We start from the raw sequence: 20,531 nt of genomic DNA, 5'->3' as shown, positions 1-20,531 counted from the left end.
TAATGTCGATTAGGATAATTAAGTATGATATTTTTTTGTTTCAAGTGTTTCACCAACGACACGTAGCTCATCAAGTTCGTGGCTGGCAAGCCATTGTGTATAAGTGCAAAAAGTACTAAGAATGTAATGGACATTTCCACAATTATGTTGAACATAACCAACCACCGAGCCATAGTTTAGAGAAATGAAAAAGGCACAATTGCACCGCTAGGTAGATTAAAACAGGTTTTTTTTGGTTCAACTGGTAACTACAAGTCTAGGCTTTACAAATCTCGTTGAATTTCATGTGTCAGACGATTTTATCAAAAGTTATCGTGTTCGCCGCGGCGCTCCTCGACGTGGAAATAGTTGCACGTCTACTCTTGGAACGCTCGTATGTGTGGCTCTGCGCGACTGAAAATATTTTTTTTCGTGCACGATGAATATATAAAGCGATCCTAACATAACACAAAAGATCCATTGTGACCTAACCTTCAAAATCGTAAAACAAAATAACTTTCGTTTTCAGCACTTTACACCAGACGCCCCTCTTAAAGTTGTAAATTTGAATAATAAAAAAATAGAATAAATGCGCGATAACTTTTTTTACGGTCACGGTCACATTCCTTCGAAAATTTCAAATTTGGATGTTTAGTATCATTGAAAACTTTTACAACGTACAACAGCACATCTTATGATAACATAATTTTGGCGTGTTATCCCTCTAGAATTAATTATAGATAATGGAATGGAAAAAACTTCTGCATTTCCACATTAACATTGTTTTTATAGAAAAAAATACAATTTCGTAATTCGGGGGCTAACCCTGGGGGGAACCTAGAATCCAAAATAGACTAACCCACACATCCTTTCCTTATCTTTTGTTTTAGAATTATGGTGTTTTTGGCAAAGTTGTTGTGCGCTTCATTTGATAATTTCATATTAGTTCGGAATTCAGTCGCTAGGGCGGCGCTGTTATTAACTTTTAATGGAACGAGATAGAAAGATGGTGTCTGTGGCAAAGTTGTATATCAGGTAATTATAAGTATATGTACCTTCTGAAGAAACCAACTTGTTTGGTCCTACAGGTTTTGAAATATCGCGCATTTTTGAAAACAGTAAGTAAATGTTTTAACTAAAACCTTCTCTACCTCAAAACGTACCGAACCTACAAAGTGTGCACCTTCAGAAGATATTTTTAAAATGATAGCACCTATAACTTTCTCGAAGAAACCACATTTCTACCTAGCTTAATTAAAAAGTTGATAACAGCGCCGCCCTAGCGACTGAATTCCGATCTAGTGTGATTCAATCAAATAATGCGCTAAGTGCCATACAGCAACTCTTCTGAAGACACCATAGCTCTATAACGAAAGATAATAATTGATTCTACGCTTTTTAACTTTCCGAGCACAATGTACCGTTTTTCTCTTAATCCCCTATTGCTAGGTGAACTTTCAATGTAGAGACATGACACCTTCACTGGAGTTTTCAAAAAAAATGCCCAATAATATACATTTGTGCAAGAAATATATAGTTATTAGTTGGAAAATAGCCATACATAGCAAGTGAATAAGCGGCCTAACCTTCAGGAACGGCTATGTGGGCCGAAACGTCAACGTCAAATGCAATCCAACTAAAATCGTATTATATCGAGTTCACCGATATGTAAGTTACAACACAAAATTTACTGATTGCGAATCGATTGACTAATTTTTCCTAAAATCTCGGAAAACGAACGAGAAAACTTGAATTTCCATAAGACTCAATGTCGGGTTAGCCCCTTTTGGACGCTGGTTAGTACTGAGGTCAACTTTGACTGCTAATGGACGAATTTCGCGCCAACTCGAACAAATGTTGGCAGCACCCTTTCAGATTTTATTGAAACTTTCTGTACATGAGAACTTTGTCACAAAAAGCCACATTGCATACTTTGTTTTTCCAAAAATGATCTAGACTGTCTTTTGAAAAGGGCCAAACTTTTTTTTACAATTTTTTTTTCAAATGGCTATAGTCTAAAAATGATAAATCCTACAAAAAATGTTGCAGGAGTGATTTTCACACAATCAGTCAAATTTTCGAATAAAAATATTGAAAAAATTCTTCATTGACTCCTACACTGAAAAAAATCGATTTATCTGTCCGAAAATCTTCAAAATCGTGACCGACCATCTCAGATTCCGATGAAATACAGTAAATACAGATTATTTAGACACAAGAGCAATTTTTTAAAAGGGTGTAAAGGTTTCTACATGTAGCATTTTCGAATAAAAAAAGACAGTTTTCTTATTGAGGAACATGGGGAGACTTGACCAGGTTTTCAACTAAAACTGCATAAATCTCTAAAAAAGCCTTCAATCCCCCAAAAATCATTCAGATATAATGCACAAAGTTATTGCGCGTCTTCATGATTTTTTGCAGAATTTTTAATTTAATTTTTGAAAAGTTACAAAAGTTTTTCTGAGATCGTTTTTTCTGGTCAAGTCTCCTCATTGCGGGGAGACTTGACCAAGGCGTGGGGAGACTTGACCAAGAGAATTTTGAAAAATCATAACAAAAAATAATGACATAAAACATACTGTAATTATTTTTTTCCCTATTGTCGAGATCCTTGGGTAGCAGTAAAAAATATGAAAGGGTTGCATTTGATAGATTTTGATTTTTTTTAAATGCATTTCTTTTTAAGGATTAACTGTACTGCTTGCATTGCATGTTGACACGTCACGAAATCAGTCCTACTATTGCTAACTTTGCTTACAAATTTTAAAATATAAAGACTTATGTTTGGGGTGGGATTTTTTTATGGCGTGATTAACATTAACAGTAGATACCAAAGCATAATAAATATGAGGAATTTTGTATCTTTCTTCAGCTGATCGCTACTTGGTCAAGTCTCCCCATAAAATCTTGGTCAAGTCTCCCCAACATTAGTTATTGCGTTAAATTTCATGCGAATTATAGTAATAACTATTCCAATGTTCCAGTTTATGTAAAATCATTTCACTGCTTCACAAGGATTAAGATGGTATATTAGTCCTTTAATAGTAATTAGTAGTCGAGTAGATATGTCTATACAAAGTTTGATAAAAAAATTACATCATTTAATGCAAATTTATTAATCACGTATTATTTTGTGCAAGGAAAGGATTTTTTACTCCAAACTTTCAAAATTACCTTAAGGGAAACAAGTATAAAAATATTTTTGAAAAAAAATTAAGAATCGAATAGAAGACGCCATAGCCGAAAATAGAATTTTGCGCTTGGTCAAGTCTCCCCATGTTCCTCTATGACTCTAAACACCATTTTAAATCAAAATGCTCAGAACAAAAATATTCTGAAATGTATTATTTTCAATTCTGTTTAAACAACGCAATTATTATGTTTTATTACGACTTTTTAATAAGTTATTCGAGTTTCTCCATCAACAAAAAAAAAGTTTCAAAATCCCCATAATATTTCTAGTAACTTTGTAAAACATTTGAAAGCTACACGAAAATAATCTGTATTATTCAACCATAGCGTCTGATGATGAAACTGTATAGTTGAATCATGTTTTGGTTGTGTTGTGTTGTTTGTTTCAGCTTTCAAATTGTTTACAATATCGTCTTGATGCCAAAAGGAGAGTTACAAGAAATGTTATGGGCCTTTTGAAAAACCTATTGTCATTGATGGGGAAAGGTGAATAAATGATGAAAAGGTCCAGGTGTTTGCGACTTCGTCTCTTCAGAACCACAGCACGTTACTAATGCACAGTGGTCCCAAAGAGCTAAAAAGTGTTTTTTTTGGAATGCGTCAAAACTGGTGACTTCAGCAATGTTGTGTCTTTGAGAAAGTTTCTTGCAATAGAACTTCTCTCTTTCCGTCTTATCGGATTGATGATTAATTCCCCTACTAGTGAGTTACGGAATTTATTTTCTTTAATAACTCAGATAGACACATGCTTACTTCAGCAAAGTCGTGGAGAAACATTTTATTTGAACACTTCAACTCTCTAGCTTTTAAAAAATCTGAGATATAGGGCATTATTTGTGAAAGGCCCCTTAAAAACAGTTTGTTCATCATAAGTTTTTCTTCTAGATTTTTTACATTATATACATGTTCTAGAACATTGTTTGGACTGTTAAACTGCATTACTTTGCCGAAGGCTGAAAGTTGCTATTGTTAGCATGTGTGCACGTTTTTTGATTTAAAATAACTCTTTTTCCAATGTCGATAACTTTTAAACGGGTAACAAATTAAAGTGCAAGAAAAGCACAACAAATGCTGGAAAAATCAGATCTCCTAAAGCGGTCCTCTATGGAAATACTTGAGTTGAAGTTTGTCTCATTCCGTCATCAAATGTCTTTGACGATTCTTTTCACGTGTATCAAACACAGGTCGGCTGTTTCAAAACATTGGGATAAAACGTTTGATGGTGTATAATTTAAACTCACCTGCTTAATATTGGTCGCCACGAAGACTATGTATACGCAGCATATCCCCAGTTGGTACACGATCATGAATCCGTCCACGATTACGCTACAATTAAATAAAAGTGGTTCAAATATTGTAAATGTGTTCTGTAAACCAACAACTGCACTTACACTGCAAACCGGGAATATGGCCTCAGACACTGGGGTCCTTCTTCCAGAGCCATCTTCATCGATATAGGATAGGTGAGGATAGGAACCCGATGCCTTTTACACAGGACGTACTGAGCTTGGACGAGAACGTGCAAACAGTACGTACACAGTACCCCTATCAGTACGGTATTTATCAAACCGGAAAGATAACCGGAATTGCAGAAGGCCTGAGGCATCGCCAAGATACCCGTACCCAGGGATCCTTTCAGCAGATGTACCAACGTTTCAGAGTTACTGCCGGATTAGAAGAAGGTAAGACAAATGCAAGGATAATGATATTGATACTCACGTCGTTGGGTGTGGTCGATTCCGATGAAGATGTGGGTCATAGTTTTCGTCCACTATCATTTCACCGTTTCTCGTCGGAGACGGCTGTTTGCTAAGCAGCTGCATGTCAACGTTGACATCTTTTCTTGGGCTGCCCATCGCGGCCGGTTAAGTTGTCAGGGAAACTTTATACTTTCTGTGGGAGAAGAAAAATTGCTTTTAGAGATACTGTTTGACAGCTTCCGGTATATGCAACAGATATAGCCTTAAATCAATTCAATTGATTTCAATGAGTCTCATCGAAGTACAATGTCCACTCTAATAATAATAGTAGGTTACGTTGATAGACTTTGAACAATCACTAGAGGAAATAGATAGGACAAGACAATTAAATGCACGTGATGTCCAATACCCAACTAGAATATATCGATCCAAAAAACCAGTTAATTTCAGTTGGCGAGCTTCGACAACTATTTAAAAATATCAAACAAAGTAAGATTAACCGATCTTTGCTAAGTGCATCGATACAGATTCCTCTCCTATATTTTTAGCTGAGGACACACCCCCTGTCCTCGGTTCAAACTAACAAGAGCGAAAATTTTCCGAGTGCAATTTATTTTAATCGGGTTCAATTGAAAGTGCACTCACTGTTTACGAAAGTACATTCGTGTGGTAGCGAGTAAGAGAGAGAGAGAGAGAGAGAGAGAGAGAGAGAGAGAGAGAGAGAGAGTGATCCATCCATGTAAATAAACTCTACATATTCGCGTCGCTGCCAGAACTATCCATCTGCTGTCGCTGGTAGGGTTCGTCGCGGTTGCGGTAATTACCGCAACCGCGCGGTATTTACCGCACCCGCACCGCAAAAACTGCGGTGCGGTGAGACACTTTTTCCCGCGGATGCGGTGCGGGAAATGAGCATTTACCGCGCGGTATTACCGCAACCGCGCTTCAAAAAATAATTGATAAAGTATGCAGTCCGCATTAAAAAGTGAATTAAAACTATGACTTTTACCATTTGAGAAGGACGCAGCTAGATTTATTTTCTGAACGAATGCTTAGCAATGTCATTATTAAGAACATCTCTCTCTCTCTTTCTCTCTCTCTCTCTCAGAACTTTCGAGTTTTATTTATTACCCTACAATAGAGAAACATGATAAACATTTAATTGCTCTAATTTCCATAGACTTGACAATGATTTGAAAACAAATCCGAATATAATCTGTATTCGACCTATCGCTACTTGATTTTTTTACATTTTGGTCATTCAAATATGATAAAACATACTGTTACTAAGAAATAAAATCTATAAGCTGTGTCCAATATAATTTGGCACCATTATTTTTACGACATTTTGAAAACTATTTATTTTATACTTCAAAGAAAAAATTTACAAACGGACCTTTTCAAATACATAAAACGCAAATTGAATTTTTCTGTCAAATCCACTTACAAAATGCATCATTTCTCCTGATTCCTCTTGGTAATCGTGGAATAATGAATCCTTTTCAATAGCATTTTCTCGACAGTGAATTTTGATTAATTTGGAGAATTTAGAGATGAACTAATGATACTACGACTTAAAAACAATCCAAAGAATGTAATCATCATCATCAAACCAAACGAATTTGGAGGAATTTTTTTTCGCGTGCGTCCATCGTTAGTCCAACTGGGAATATTTTCTACCAAATTAACGAATAATATTTTTCAATTAGGAGTATTTTGTAACTTTTTGAAAGTAAAGCTTTCGAAGTTAGTGTAGGGCATTGCGATTTTTGTTGTGTTTCAAAGTCTACCTCAAGGTCTGCTGACAAATGTCAAAGTTATCCCAGATGCCAAATTTTGCATGGTTTGGACAGTTTTTGCCTTAATTGAAAATTTATCTCGAAACTTTAACGTGGGGGTTAGGTATTTATTAGGTATTTTCATAGAATCTGTATACAAAGTTTGAAAGAAATCGGTTAAGTAGTTTTTGAATGGAAGGTAACACCGCAAATCATGTTTTTCCAGATACGTTCTACAAAAAGCTTCGTCATCGAGTCGTTTGTTGATATTTTTGCATGGAAAAATTACAGCATGTTATTGAAATGATACACTATAATGTACAAAAGTTTTGATCAGTTCGCTTCACGCAAAGCTTAAAAAAATCGAGAAAAAGTGTTTTTTATCACGCCAAAACCCTTACCACTCTTAATAAAACTTGCAAAGTTGAATATTTTAATGAATGTTACATTCTGAGGAGTCCGTCAAAGGTAATTTTCGTGTAAATAAGAATAACATTTTACTATATATGGCTACACAAAACAAATGATTAATTTTTCAACACAATTTTTATAATGCATGATTTTTACCGCATTTACCGCATTACCGCGCGGTGCGGTGCGGTAATTGCAATGCGGTTGCGGTAAGCGGTGCGGTTTTATTATTTTTTTGCGGTTGCGGTGCGGACTATCCATTTACCGCCCACATCCGCACCGCGACGAACCCTAGTCGCTGGTTCAGGAATGCGACCAAAGTAAATCGGGACTGTGGCGTAGACAAGGGAGTTTAAAACTATTGGACATTATCATTTTCTGATATAGGCATCTTAAATATGATAATTGTTTTAAAAATAAACATCTCGTTCGAAAACCCCCGCTAAGCTGAATGTCTGAATACGCCACTGTGGCTTGTTGTGGACGTGATATAAGACACCCGGATGACAACGAGAAAATAGTTGGCAGACGAAACCAATATTTCTGGATTAGGTTTAAGAATTTTTTCAAGCAGGTTGAAATAGTGAAAATAACCGATGCAGATCTGAATTTATAAATTTAAGAAGGTGCCAGATATTTTAGCGATGTTGGAATTTTGGTTATTTTGGATCATAAAATGAATCACGACACGAAAAACCTGTTTTATTTCACTTAGCGGTGTAATTGTACCTTTCTCATCTACCCAAACTATAATTTCATAACTAGTTATGTTCAGTATAATTGTGGCAATGTCTATTACATTCTTATTACACATGGTAGGTATATCGTATTTATAAGTGCACAACTACCACGAACCTGATAGGCTACATGTCGTCACTGACACATTAGAAAACAAAATAGTAGGGTAAAGTGGCAATTTCCACCTACCTATTTCATTAATTACTCGGCTTACAATCGAGTGACTGCGTATAAATTAGCATCAACCGCTTTGCTTCGTTGTTAAGAACCAATATAATCACATAAAGGTCCTGAAAACATGCTCGTGTTTAAGCGCAACGAAAACTCGAATCGAGTGCTCCATTTGTCGCCATACCATTTGACCCAATGCGTTGGACAAAGAAGGGCCAGAACCTGGTACTTCCAAAAATAACGATAGTAGTAAATATATTCAAAGAATTGTTAATTAGCCATCAGTGACCTAGACCTGCAAATCAAAGCCGTTTGATGTCAATTACCATGAATTTTCAATCTTAATACCGGCTTGAACCTCTGTTCGAACCGGTCACAAATCTTGTTAGCTCTCCATTTACCTAGAGTTTTTCAACAGCAACAGTCTTTCTCAAGGCTTCCTACATTTTCGCCCGATCAGTCTTTCTCAAGACTACCTAAAATTTTTTTCGACAATTAGTCTTTCTCAAGACTACCTACTTTTTCTATTCAATCAGTCTTTTTCAAGACTAAAACATTTTTCAAGAACAATTCAGCCTAAAGAAATATTTGATTCTTCCAACATGCCTGGGTCCTCCCAGAAAGGCCGTGTGCCAAAAATTAAAGCTAAACGGAAAAGGGTATCTTCTCCACCCGAAAATTCAATTGACTGCAGCAACTCATTCGATGTTTTATCCGAATGTGAAACTGATGAATGAATTTCTAAATTTCCTCGCATTGTGCATAATGCCAATGAGAAGAAAACCCAATTATCTCCGTCTATAACAGTGATGATACCCGACTTCAAAGCCTTTCGAACTGAGGTTTCGACGTTCCTACCGGACGTGAAAGTCTCTTTTCAGATTGGCCGAAGAGGAGAATGTCGAGTTACAGCGGAGGAATTGATTGGCCACAAACGACTACTCCAGTATCTTACGGAGAAGTTATTTAAATTTTATTCATATGATTTCAAGACAAATAGACCATTCAAGGCTGTCTTGAAAGGGCTACCACAAGGTCAAAGTTTGGATGAAATATCCAACGAATTGAAAAATTTACTTGGCTTTTCTTCTTCACAAGTTATTCTTATGAAGAGAAAGGCTAGCGGCGATAACACGCCAGTACGCTCTGGAATTATCCAGGAGCTTTATTTAATTCATTTTAACCGTAATGAGGTTATTAATTTGAAAGTATTTGAAAAAGCACGTTTTATGTTCCACGTGCGAGAAAAGTGGGAACATTATAAACGACATGGGGGCAGAATTCAAAATCTGACCCAGTGTCGTAGATGCCAAGGCTTTGGGCACGGCACAAAATTGTCATTTGGATTCCAAATGTATGATCTGTGGTGATAAATCGCACACGAAAGATACTTGTCCGGTGAAAAAAACCACAAAAAGTTTCAAATGCGCTAATTGTAGCGAAAATCATAAATCGAATTTATGGGGTTGTCCTGTTCGAGAAAAAATTATAAATTCTCGTTCTATGCAACATAAACAACAAATAAAAAATGTATCTACTTCTTCAGGTACACTTCAAGAAAACACGCCCAAACGTGTTAGTCCGATTCAAAATAGATTAACAACTTCTTCTACCTCCGTCACACCATCCTACAATGGTGTGTCATCTTATGCTTCAGTGGCAGGTAACAAGGCCAAAATAACGGCTACCATTACCACGCCCACAAACTCGTTTGCACCCAACGCTTCCTTTAGTCCAATGGATCTAGGTAGCGTAACGGAAGAAAAATTAAAATACCTGCAAGACTCTATGTTACCTATGATGATTGCCATGTTAAATTCTACCTCCATGTTTGAAGCTTTTCAAGCCGGGTGGGAATTTGCTAACAAAAATGTAATGAAATTAAATTTAACAATGACTTTAAATAATCATTTCAATTTATTAAATTGGAATGATCGTTCATTAAAAACGTGCGAAGACGAATTTTTCAACTTCGAGGATACATAATGTGCATACAGCCGTTATGACCGAAACGTTTTAAAAGCCAAATATTATTTTTTTTATTCATTTCGTTTATTTGATAGGCACAAATGCGTTAGCTTGGCTGTTCCAAATTCTTTTGTTTTTACATTTTGAATATCTTAAAACTAGGAGGTTACAATGTTGAAATATTTTTTTATAAAAGAGAAAAATTTTACAGCTATCTTAAGACTAGAAAAAAGATTCTATATACAAGAGAGGGGGCAAAAGATTTTTTTTATGAAAAATTTTAAAACAAGGAATTCAATAGTAATAGTTTTTTAGGAAATATTTACAAATATTAAATTGAAGAGTAACTCTAATTTTGTTATTCATCGATTTGATCGAATTGTTGGATTCGGCGGAGAAATCGCAATAGCGGTTAATCGCAGGATCAAACATTCCGTTACGCCGTCTCTTGACACCAAGATGATCGAGAGTTTGGGTATCGAAGTTGAAACTGATCTTGGTATCATTTTTGTTGCTGCAGCCTATTTGCTTTTTCAGTGCACTGGCGAGTAAATTAATTGCTTGAAAGGAGACCTACAAAAACTTACAAGAAATCGGTCGGAGTTTTTCATAATCGGCGATTTTAACGCCAAACACCGAGCCTGGAATAATGCTCAAAGCAATTCCAACGGTAAACTACTTTTAATGATTGCTCTGCTGGTTATTATTCAATTTTGTTCCCGAATGGTCCTACGTGCTATTCGTCTGTAAGGAATCCATCAACAATTGATTTTGTTTTGACAGATCAAAGTCACATTTGTAGCGAATTGATTACACACGCTGACTTTGATTCTGATCATCTTCCAGTAACTTTTTCACTTTCTCAAGAAGCTGTTTGCAATCCCATTAGCTCAGTGTTCAATTATCACAAGGCGAATTAGGAAAGGTACAAAACTTATATTGAGAATAATTTAAATCATGACCTTGATTTACAAAATAAAGCTGATATTGATAGGGCATTACAAAAGTTAAGTATATCTATAGTTGATGCTAGAAATTTATCAGTACCAACAACACAGAAAAAATTTAATACTCCAATTATTGACGACAATCTTCAACTTCTTATTCGCTTGAAGAATGTTCGAAGACGTCAATATCAACGTTCTCGTGATCCTGCTATGAAATGTATCTATCGGGATCTACAAAAAGAAATTAAGCATAGATGCTTTGAATTTAACGTGGTCAGATCAAGTTAAATACTTGGGTTTGATTTACGATAAAAAACTCACTTTTAAGGATCACATTGAAGGAATCCAAACAAAATGCAACAAATATATAAAATGTTTATACCCTCTTATAAATAGGAATTCTAGGCTCTGCCTAAAGAACAAACTATTAATTTATAAACAAATATTTAGACCGGCAATGCTATATTCAGTGCCAATCTGGGCTAGTTGTTGTGCTACTAGGAAGAAAACGCTTCAAAGGATTCAGAATAAAATTCTAAAAATGATTTTGAAGCGTCCTCCCTGGTTTAGCACAAATGAGTTGCACAGACTCGCAAACATAGAAAGATTAGAAATTATGACGAACAGTATTATAAGCAACTTCCGACAAAAATCGTTGCAATCTTCAATTGCAACGATTAGCTCTCTTTATAGTTTATAAGTTAGTTTATAAGATTTGTTTAGCTCCTTATTCAGAAGACAAGTAGGTTTAAAAAAAGGAGATCATATTAATTCGAATCGCAAATAGATTGTAGTTTGATATGGGAAACAGATGTATCTTTTCGTATGTTTTACTTTTAACAAATGTTGAAACTTGAAAGAGTACGAGTATCTCATCCTATGTATGAACAATTTGGTTGGTACAACTTTTAAAAAATAATAAAATATAAAGTGGATATACCTAGGTATAATGTCTATGTAATCTGATATGATGATATGATATGATAGAAGGGAATTTTGCAAAAGATGTGCATTTTGTCGTCGGAGCAGTTAACCAAAAAGACATGCGTAATGAGTAGAGTCATCCAAATAAAAAAGTTTCATTCGCACGGTGACTTCCGGAGCGAGAAGTCGATCTTTCCAGTCTGTGCACTGTATAGCGATAAAGAATAGTGCTAATCCACTTTCAAGGTTATTTTGTGAATTCTCAGCCTCCTAGAGGTTGTGGACTTTTTTCTTCTTTTGTGTGCGTGTGTTAACTGTTAGGCGACCAGCAGAGTAATAGCACTGATTCGCCTCTTGTGAGCTGCTAGTGCCGCGCAAACGAGATTGTTATTCATTGCCAGCCTTGTGTAAGAAATGCATCACTGCATCGTGCAGGGAAGGTTGATGTTGATCTTAAAATCCCGAAAATGGAATGAAAAGAACTCAGAAAAAGGGATCACTCTGTCTATTTACCAACCTCCCGCACCTAATTTACATAAGCATGCAATTTGCAGTCCGACTAGCTAGCTTTGCTTTTTCCTTCTCACTTTCTCTGCGGTTAGGATAGTAATAAAATCTTAGAAAGCGGTACAAATGTAACCGAATACTTTGTGAACCCGTACGGGACTAGACCAGGATTATATAGCAAGAATCCGTATTGTGGTTAAATACATCAGTCTTGAAGAGGCACGGCCAAATATATTAGTAAACAAATAGGAAATTCGCCCTTCTAAGGCCATAGGAAATCTACGCCGTATAACGGGAGAATAGGGAAAAACTTAAGGACTAAAAGGGACAAATTTTCCCGTAGCGATATATGAAACGCGCGGGCAACATGTAGCTTTAAGATAACGTTTGTAAATATTTTTTGAATAAATTAAGTTTCAAGTTCCCAAGTTTAAACAGTGTTCCTAGCCAATAAAAGAAAACTTCCTTAAGTGAAAAACAGGAAGCAACAACGGCAGCAGGGGGAGCCAAGCGAGGATCAACGCTCAGCAACTGATAAGAAACAAGATCGTCGAGGGAGCCACGGACTGGCTCAGGTACATCCTCTCCCGTCGTTTCAGCCAGGATACCGTTATCCAAAATAAGTACCGCAATTACATTACGTTCCCCTTTCTTGGCTGTCCTACTCACGTGCACGGGGCCAGAAACCCGTGCAAAAATGACTTCACATGACAGTGGTTCACCTCAAGGTGAGATGGATGTCGAAACAAAATCGGGTTCTCGGCTTCATGCTCGCCCTCCGGGCCTTACGAGATCTTCTTCCGGCCCAAAAACAAAAAGTTCATTGAAGATTTCTCGAGTTCTGACGGGACGAAATTTGGCCGTGACAGAAATATCGAAAATAAGCTTCAGATGGTGGTAAATAGTTTAAATTAGGCAAATGATACTGCTGGTTACGGGCCTTTTATGAAGGAGTACATAGTATATGTACCAGCAAATCTGGTTGAAGTCTATGGGGTCGTCTCCAATTCGAGTTTGAATTGCGAGAATTTGTTGGTACACGGGGTTGGCTATTTTACCCCATGCTTTGGCCAGTAAAGATTCCTGAATACAAAAGTTTGCATTCAGCATCAGTCGCAGTTGTCGGAAAGAGGACATAAGTCAGCTCAGACTCCTATCGGGTGACCTTCACCGGGTCTGCACTACCTAACTACCTCTTCTATGACAAGGTTCGTAAATCTGTTCACCTTCTTAGACCGTAGGTCTTGAATTATACTAATTGGGGCACACAGCCTCCCATCGTAGCAATAAGGTTCGTTATTGGAAATGAGCTGGGAATCATGTGGATGATTCCTGTGAAGGGATGTTGAACAGTGTCTTTACTGTGGGGGAAATCCACATGATCTTCGGACATGTCCCACGTACAAACAGCGCGAGGAGAAATTAAAATGTTCTCTTCAGGGACACTCGAAGCGATCTTTTGCAGGAATACTAAAGATAGGTACGCCACCGGAATCTATGAACATTAGAGTGGCTCGCGGTTGCATGGGAAAACTTCAAAATGACTTAAACTAGCGGGCACAGCACTTTTTGAGTTCCTTTTGTGATCCCAAATGCCTGTGCAAAATTTGGTAGCGATTGGTTGCTTCCCGGGTTTGCGCAATCCCTTCAAACTTTGCATGGGATTTTATATGGGGAAATTAATTATTTTGCATTTACGTTAATAAAGATCGCTATTTCACTGTATATAAAAACCCAGCTTTATAAAACTATAGTTCAAACCTTTGTTAACAACTTTGTCGAAGACCGTAACTAGCTACGAGTTTTCAAAAAAAAATTATAACGATTTTAAAACTTATGGTAAAATCCAAATGCAGAAAATGATTACTTTTTCCAACACTGCCTGTGCACCACTGACATCGACATTAAAAACTTCAATAAATGAGAATATATTCATCGCAGAGACTTGGTACCATTGAATGAAATGTTCAGAATTAATTGCTGAATATCATAGACGTAGTCAGAAAATGAAAAGAAGAATGGGAATGGGGGGGGTATATGTACTCCCCAGTCCCTTTTTAGATTATTTTGTATAAGACAAAGAATCATTACGTCATTGTAAATGTCAACGACTGTACTTTCTTAACATTTTGATAGACCCTAATATGAATCATGCTACAATCTTTGTTGTGGGAAATAACATTTACAATATTTAGAATTTACACCTACAAATTTATGTGTTGTCAGGTCTGGAAATCGCGTTGGGTTCTAACCTAAAGTATATTTCTGGTTCGCCAACATCACCTCTGTTTTGCGTGAATCTAACTTTCATCAAAAAATTTGTTTGAAATAACTATTCTGATTTCGTTTCCAGATTCTCAAACGAAAACGCCAATAGAAACAATTCCGAGACTTCAAGGAATCTAAGGATATGCAATTTTTAAAATTCTGACTCTGAACGGCTAAGAAATAGGGTTTTAAAATATGTAAAATTTATAAACCGCTGTACCATTTTAAATGAGATAACAGTAGAGCTCTTAAATAGTAGCACTCAAACGCGTAAGATTAATTTTTAATTCGGCGGTATGAACCTGCGTTGAAGATGTGCTCCTTATGTTATACTAAACAATCTAAACAGGGAATTGGGGAGTACACAAGCCACACCCCCTCTTCTTTTCATTTTCTGACTACGTCTATGTTATTCAGCAATTCATTCTGAACATTTCATTCAAAGATACCAAGTCTCTGCGATGAATATATTCTCATTTATTTAAGTTTAAAGTATCGGTGTCGTGTTGTACTGACAGTGTTGGAAGAAATAAGGAATTTCTGCATTTAGATTGAACCATAAGTTTTAAAATCGTTATAACTATTTTTTTGAAAACTCATAGCTAGTTGCCGTCTTCGACAAAGTTGTTAACAAAGGTTTGAATTATCGTTTTATAAAGCTGGTTTTTCATATTGAGTGAAATCGCGATCTTTATTAACGTAAATGCAAAATAATTGATTTCCCCATATAAAATCCCATACAAACTTTAAACGCAATGCGCAAACCCGGGAGGCAACCGACCGCTCCCAAACTTTGCACAGGCATTTGGGATCACAAAAGGAACTCAAAAAGTGCGGTGCTGAAAAATGTTATTTTCGAGCCACTCTAATGAACATCTGTATTAACTTGTGTACTGATGAAGGCGACTTTGATGAAACCCAGGAGAGAACATCTTCTACTGTGCATAGAAGCAATAGGAAAAGGAAGAATATTTCCTCTCCCAAGCTTCGCTGTAAATGCCAAAAGGTGTCTCATCAAGGTTCATCCAAAATAGCTACTCGAGGAAGTACAGGTGCAAAACCGAAGCAGAAGAAACCTGACGTCAGAAAAGATGTTGCCAGCACTTCCTCGCACATCAAAATCCCACGCGTTCCCATATCTCAGCTGGAGGCAGAAACAAGGCTTAGTAAATTTCACTGACATTTTGGACCATATTTCTACAGCTTAAAATATTTCTGACGCTATTAAAAACATCTTGATAAGCTATCTCCCCGCAGTAAAAACATTTTTGATGCAGCTCACTGCAAAATATGGCCCCTCCTTTCAGCGATTGTATCCTTCGATCGCTTATTTATCGAACGAGGCCACGGATGTAATCACTGTTTTACAGTGGAATTACAGAAGCATTGTCCCGAAAATCGATTTGTATTGCTTCTATCTACACCAACCCCCCCCCCCCCCAAGAACCTCAGTCAGCCACCGACGGCTAGGCTAGGCGATATAGCGGAACTCTTCCCTACACCGCACAGAGGGACGAAATTAAAAAAAGCCGGACATTGATATTTGCGATGAAACTGTTGTTTATGGCACTTTGATGTCTTCGGAAAGGTTTCTTTATTTTTCAAGCAGTTTAATATAATGTTGGAAAATTTAGATTTAAGGGGGTATATACGCAGATAAAAAAAATAACTTTGCAAGTTGTTGCCAACATTGATAGTCATGTATGGAAAGTTTGTAGACAAAATAATTTCATGGAACTTTGTTGAAGTAGCGAAATGGCTATCTGTTAAGCGAAAAAAGTTATTGGGTGAAATTGAAGTACATGTCGGAATACCCTATTAAAAAGTGTTTTTTCATTGTAATTTTTTTATTTGATTTTTTACAGTTTTTCGATGTTCTAGAAAGTTGTAGATGCTTTTAAAGCACACCTTTTTGCGGAACAGACCAACTCGGTATCTCTTCGTTTTTAGGATATATGCCTGTTTTTTTTTGGTTATTATGAAAAACACTTTTTATGGGGGTATTCCGACATGTACTTCAAATTCATCCAATAACCTATTTCGCTTAACAGATAGCCATTTCGCTACTTCAACAAAGTTTCATAAAATCATTTTGTCTACAAACTTTCCATACATGACTATCAATTTTGGCAACAACTTGCAAAGTTATTTTTTTTATTTGCGTATATACCCCCTTAAATTAAAATTTTCCAACATTATATTAAACTACTTAAAAAATAAAGAAACCTTTCCGAAGACATCAAAGTGCCATAACCAATAGTTTCGTTGATAATATCAATGTCCGGCTTTTTTGATTCCGTCCCACTGTGCACCGATGCTAGTTTTAGGTGATTTTAACTCCCACGGCACGGCATAGGGTCGCCTTCATGGCGATAATCGGTCTACCTTACTCCGCGAAGCTTTGCGACTACTTCAATATGGCTATTTCGAACAAGGATGATATGACCCGGATCCGGCTACCCCAGCGCGCCCAAACCGCTTAGACTTATCCCCTTTGCTCGAAATCGCTGCGGTTAGACTGAATGTAGAAGGTAACCCCTGATCCCCACGGCAGCGACCATCTGCCGTAATTAATACTGCTAACGATTCAGAGCCAACGAATGCAATCAATGTTTCGTATTACACGAAATGTTTATTAGCAGGACTACGCGTCCACTAAAACCGAAAAAATTGAGTCTACACAACAGCTTCCTCCGGAGGAAGAGTCCAGTCTGACTTGTTTGTCGACACCGCAATGCAAGCTCAAACTAATCGCGTACCAGACGCGAACTCTCATGAACGGTGTCCCGATCCACGTTGGTACAAAGAGTGCCGCGTATGAAACCTGCGGGTTAGAGAGATATGGACCCTGACTATATTATAAAAATCTGTCGTGCGTGCCGGAAGCGTGTAGGGGCTGTAGTTGCAGTTAATAGAAACTCGACAGATAACTAAAATCGGACTATAAGAAACATCTTTTTTGGTAAATCAAAAATGTTGATTTTTATACTTCTTTTTAATTTTTGCAGTACTCAACGGTGCAATCAATGTCACCCATACGGTTCGATATATCTTCTTTCCTGATTCAAATTACCTTCAATCGTACGTCACTAGTCGATCCCATGATATAAGCACTGAGACTAACTAATGTAAAATTTACTGTTTGACTGTACTACATCCAATTGAAGCCGTCGGTAGCAGCGCAAACATGCTATAGATCACCAGCGGCATCACGAGAAGTGCACTAATATTGTCACTTGACTGCGGTTAACTGTAGCGAGATGTTGGATTCAATTGCTCTATTTACGAAACTGTAACAAGTGACGTAGAAAGAGATGATAGAGGACGAGCCGGTTCTTATTGTAAAGTAAATTCATGTCGCCGGAAAGCGGGAGATTTGTCTGTCTCAATTGAATGGTAAGGCGGTTACCACAGTTTATTGGAATGTCATGTACAAATTAAACCATAATATATACCTACTACAGTGTTTCATGAGCAATCAATGTTACATTAACGTAATAATAGGAACGGTAATTGCTCAAGAAATGGTAATTGAGTCTACATGTCTCAAACGGTTCACCCAAATTAGGTCATTGGAAGATTCATTTATCAGTGGTATTTGTCATTGCAATGATAAATTCTGTGAAAAAAAAATATAATTTAAAGTTCCATTTGATTACAAAATTTGCTGCAGTCTACTCAATTGATCGATTTCGACTTCAATGGCACTGAAATCGAGAAACAGATTCATCGTATATTTTCCCATCCAGAAAGTTCTATAAGGCCTTGTCAGCCTGTTGAAAGTTTTTTTTGATACACAACGGTTAAGTTTTCGTGTATACAGCATTGCCTGAGCATATGATTGCCAAAAGCCATTGTGACGAAAATGGAATAGTTCAGGCAAACCGCATTTTCACCCAATAAATTTCGTGGTGAAATTTCGTATTCTCAGTGCAAATTAAGAAGATGGAGAGAAATACCTGCTTAAGTGAAGCCAGTACCACATTTGTTAAAAGACGAAACTTGATACAAGTACAGAATAAAATAGCTAAGCGACATTTTTTCTCTTAGCAAATTTACCATTTCACCAACAGAGGGACGAATCTTGCTGTAACATGCTGGAGTGATATTAGTATTGAATAAAATGATTATACAATAATTTCAACCTAATTCGATATTGTTAGGATGAAAAGCAGTGAAACAGAAGAACTTAAGGATTGTCAAAATAATTGGACTTATAGCTCAAGGATTCCATTTTTTTCTCTAAATTATTTGCGGCAAGCTTATTGATTTCAGGTACTTTAGACATGCAATAAAAATTAACCCGTCAGCTTGATAATTTTGCACTGGGAGGTAAAATACTAAATTTTGATTCATTTTAGAGTGCAATGTTACAACACGGTTCCTTGATCGTTTATAATGTTAGGGCTTAACGTTAAGCCACATTTCTCCTCCTACACTCTTAGAAAAAATGAAAATTACATTTGACGTAAACAACGTAACGACGTATTTTTCCATACGATATTAGGATTTTATGAGCTATGATATGTAAAATTAAATATTGTGACTCTTTTGATGTAAAACTTAGACTAAATGACCTAAGAAACGCCGAACAACTCACATTGTTACATGTAATTACATGTAAATTTATGTAAATTGGACGCTCCTTTTATGTGCATCTGGCAAGACGTAAAGTTACAAGATTTTTTTTGCTGTGTAGTGTTGAAAAATGAGTGCTGAATTTGCTACTCAGCGTGCGACGGCGGTGGTGGAAGAAGAAGAGTTTGTTTTTTTCGCGGGCGGAAGGTGACCAACCCGCGAAAGCGAGCTGTATATTTTAATTCCCGATAAGGTGTCGGTCAGTGGATCGTGAAGTTCGATCTGATGTCAGGTCGCCGGTAAAGGAAGCCATGCAAAAATGAGTTAGATCTTTTTTCGGAGATTTTCGAACACTCCCTCCCGTAGCATTTTGTCACAAGATTCGAACCTTCCTCTTGGAATCATTGTGACGTTTGCCAAGAAATAAGCTCACTCCAGGGGCGGAACCAGAAAAAAATTCGGGATTGGTTCGAAATTTAGAATTTAAAATGAAAATTGTACTATACGTAAGACGTAAAAACCTCACTTAATGCAAATCAGTATCAGTATCAGTAAATCTATAAATAAAATTACTAGTAATTTTTAAGGTTCATAGAGTTATGACCCATCGTCTGGACAGAAAAAAATTGGTATTGACATTGCGGAAATTGTGACTGGAGTTCACAAAAAATACCTCGTAAAATAAAAATGGTTAATTACATTATGTGATCATTCAAGTATGCGTCGTCCACAATTCTCCAGCTTATTCAACCGAGTTATACATCAAATAAGACGCAATATTTTATTTTACATGTTAAGACATATAGTTTTACATATTATCAGACGGAAACATACGTCGCAATGTTGTTTGCGTCAAATGTAATTTTCATTTTTTCTAAGTGTGTAGTGAAGACCGAGTATCAAATGCCGATAGGGAATAGAGAAATGGAAGAGCGTCTGTCCTCTATATTAGGAGCCGTTCCAAAACACGTCTGTCCTGGAACAGATGAAGAAATGCGGTGGCTGGTCGGCTAAATCCAATATGCCAACCCAATATCGTGGCTAGGTATCGTAACCCTGGTAAGGCGGTATGCCGAATAAACAATCAAACAGGTAAAGAAATGTAACAATAGATAAAGAATGGAAGAATCGGCAAATGACACGACAATGTTTAACGGAATCAAATTGGAAACGCGGTACTTGGAACGGTGGACTTGGAACGTCCTGCTGCAAAATGTTAAGGTGGAGATCGTAGCCCTTTATAAGATTCAATGACGTGGTACAGGAGAACGAGAACTCCACGCAGTAAACTCAACTGTTAGTACCGCGTTCAAGTACCCCATCTACGATAGTGGCGGCGATAAAGCTGAATATGCATCGGGTTTTGTAGT

At 36.9% G+C, this 20,531-nt stretch overlaps 1 protein-coding gene across 1 annotated transcript in view; it reads right to left on the bottom strand.

Annotated features, from left to right (window-relative positions):
- Window positions 1-20,531, bottom strand: part of LOC131680106 (proton-coupled amino acid transporter-like protein CG1139) — a 40,388-nt gene that overhangs the window by 8,728 nt on the left and 11,129 nt on the right. The window contains exons 2-4 of the mRNA XM_058960827.1: window positions 4,891-5,064; window positions 4,563-4,835; window positions 4,413-4,497 (exon numbers count right to left, since the gene is read on the bottom strand). Coding sequence (XP_058816810.1) covers window positions 4,413-4,497; window positions 4,563-4,835; window positions 4,891-5,027 — 495 coding nt within the window. The 5' untranslated portion in view covers window positions 5,028-5,064. The remainder of the gene's footprint in view (window positions 1-4,412; window positions 4,498-4,562; window positions 4,836-4,890; window positions 5,065-20,531) is intronic.

This window comes from Topomyia yanbarensis, chromosome 2 (genome assembly GCF_030247195.1).
Source record: "Topomyia yanbarensis strain Yona2022 chromosome 2, ASM3024719v1, whole genome shotgun sequence".
NCBI lineage: Eukaryota > Metazoa > Arthropoda > Insecta > Diptera > Culicidae > Topomyia > Topomyia yanbarensis.
The sequence above is the reverse complement of the archived record's forward strand: the minus strand, read 5'-3'. Positions and strand labels throughout refer to the sequence as shown.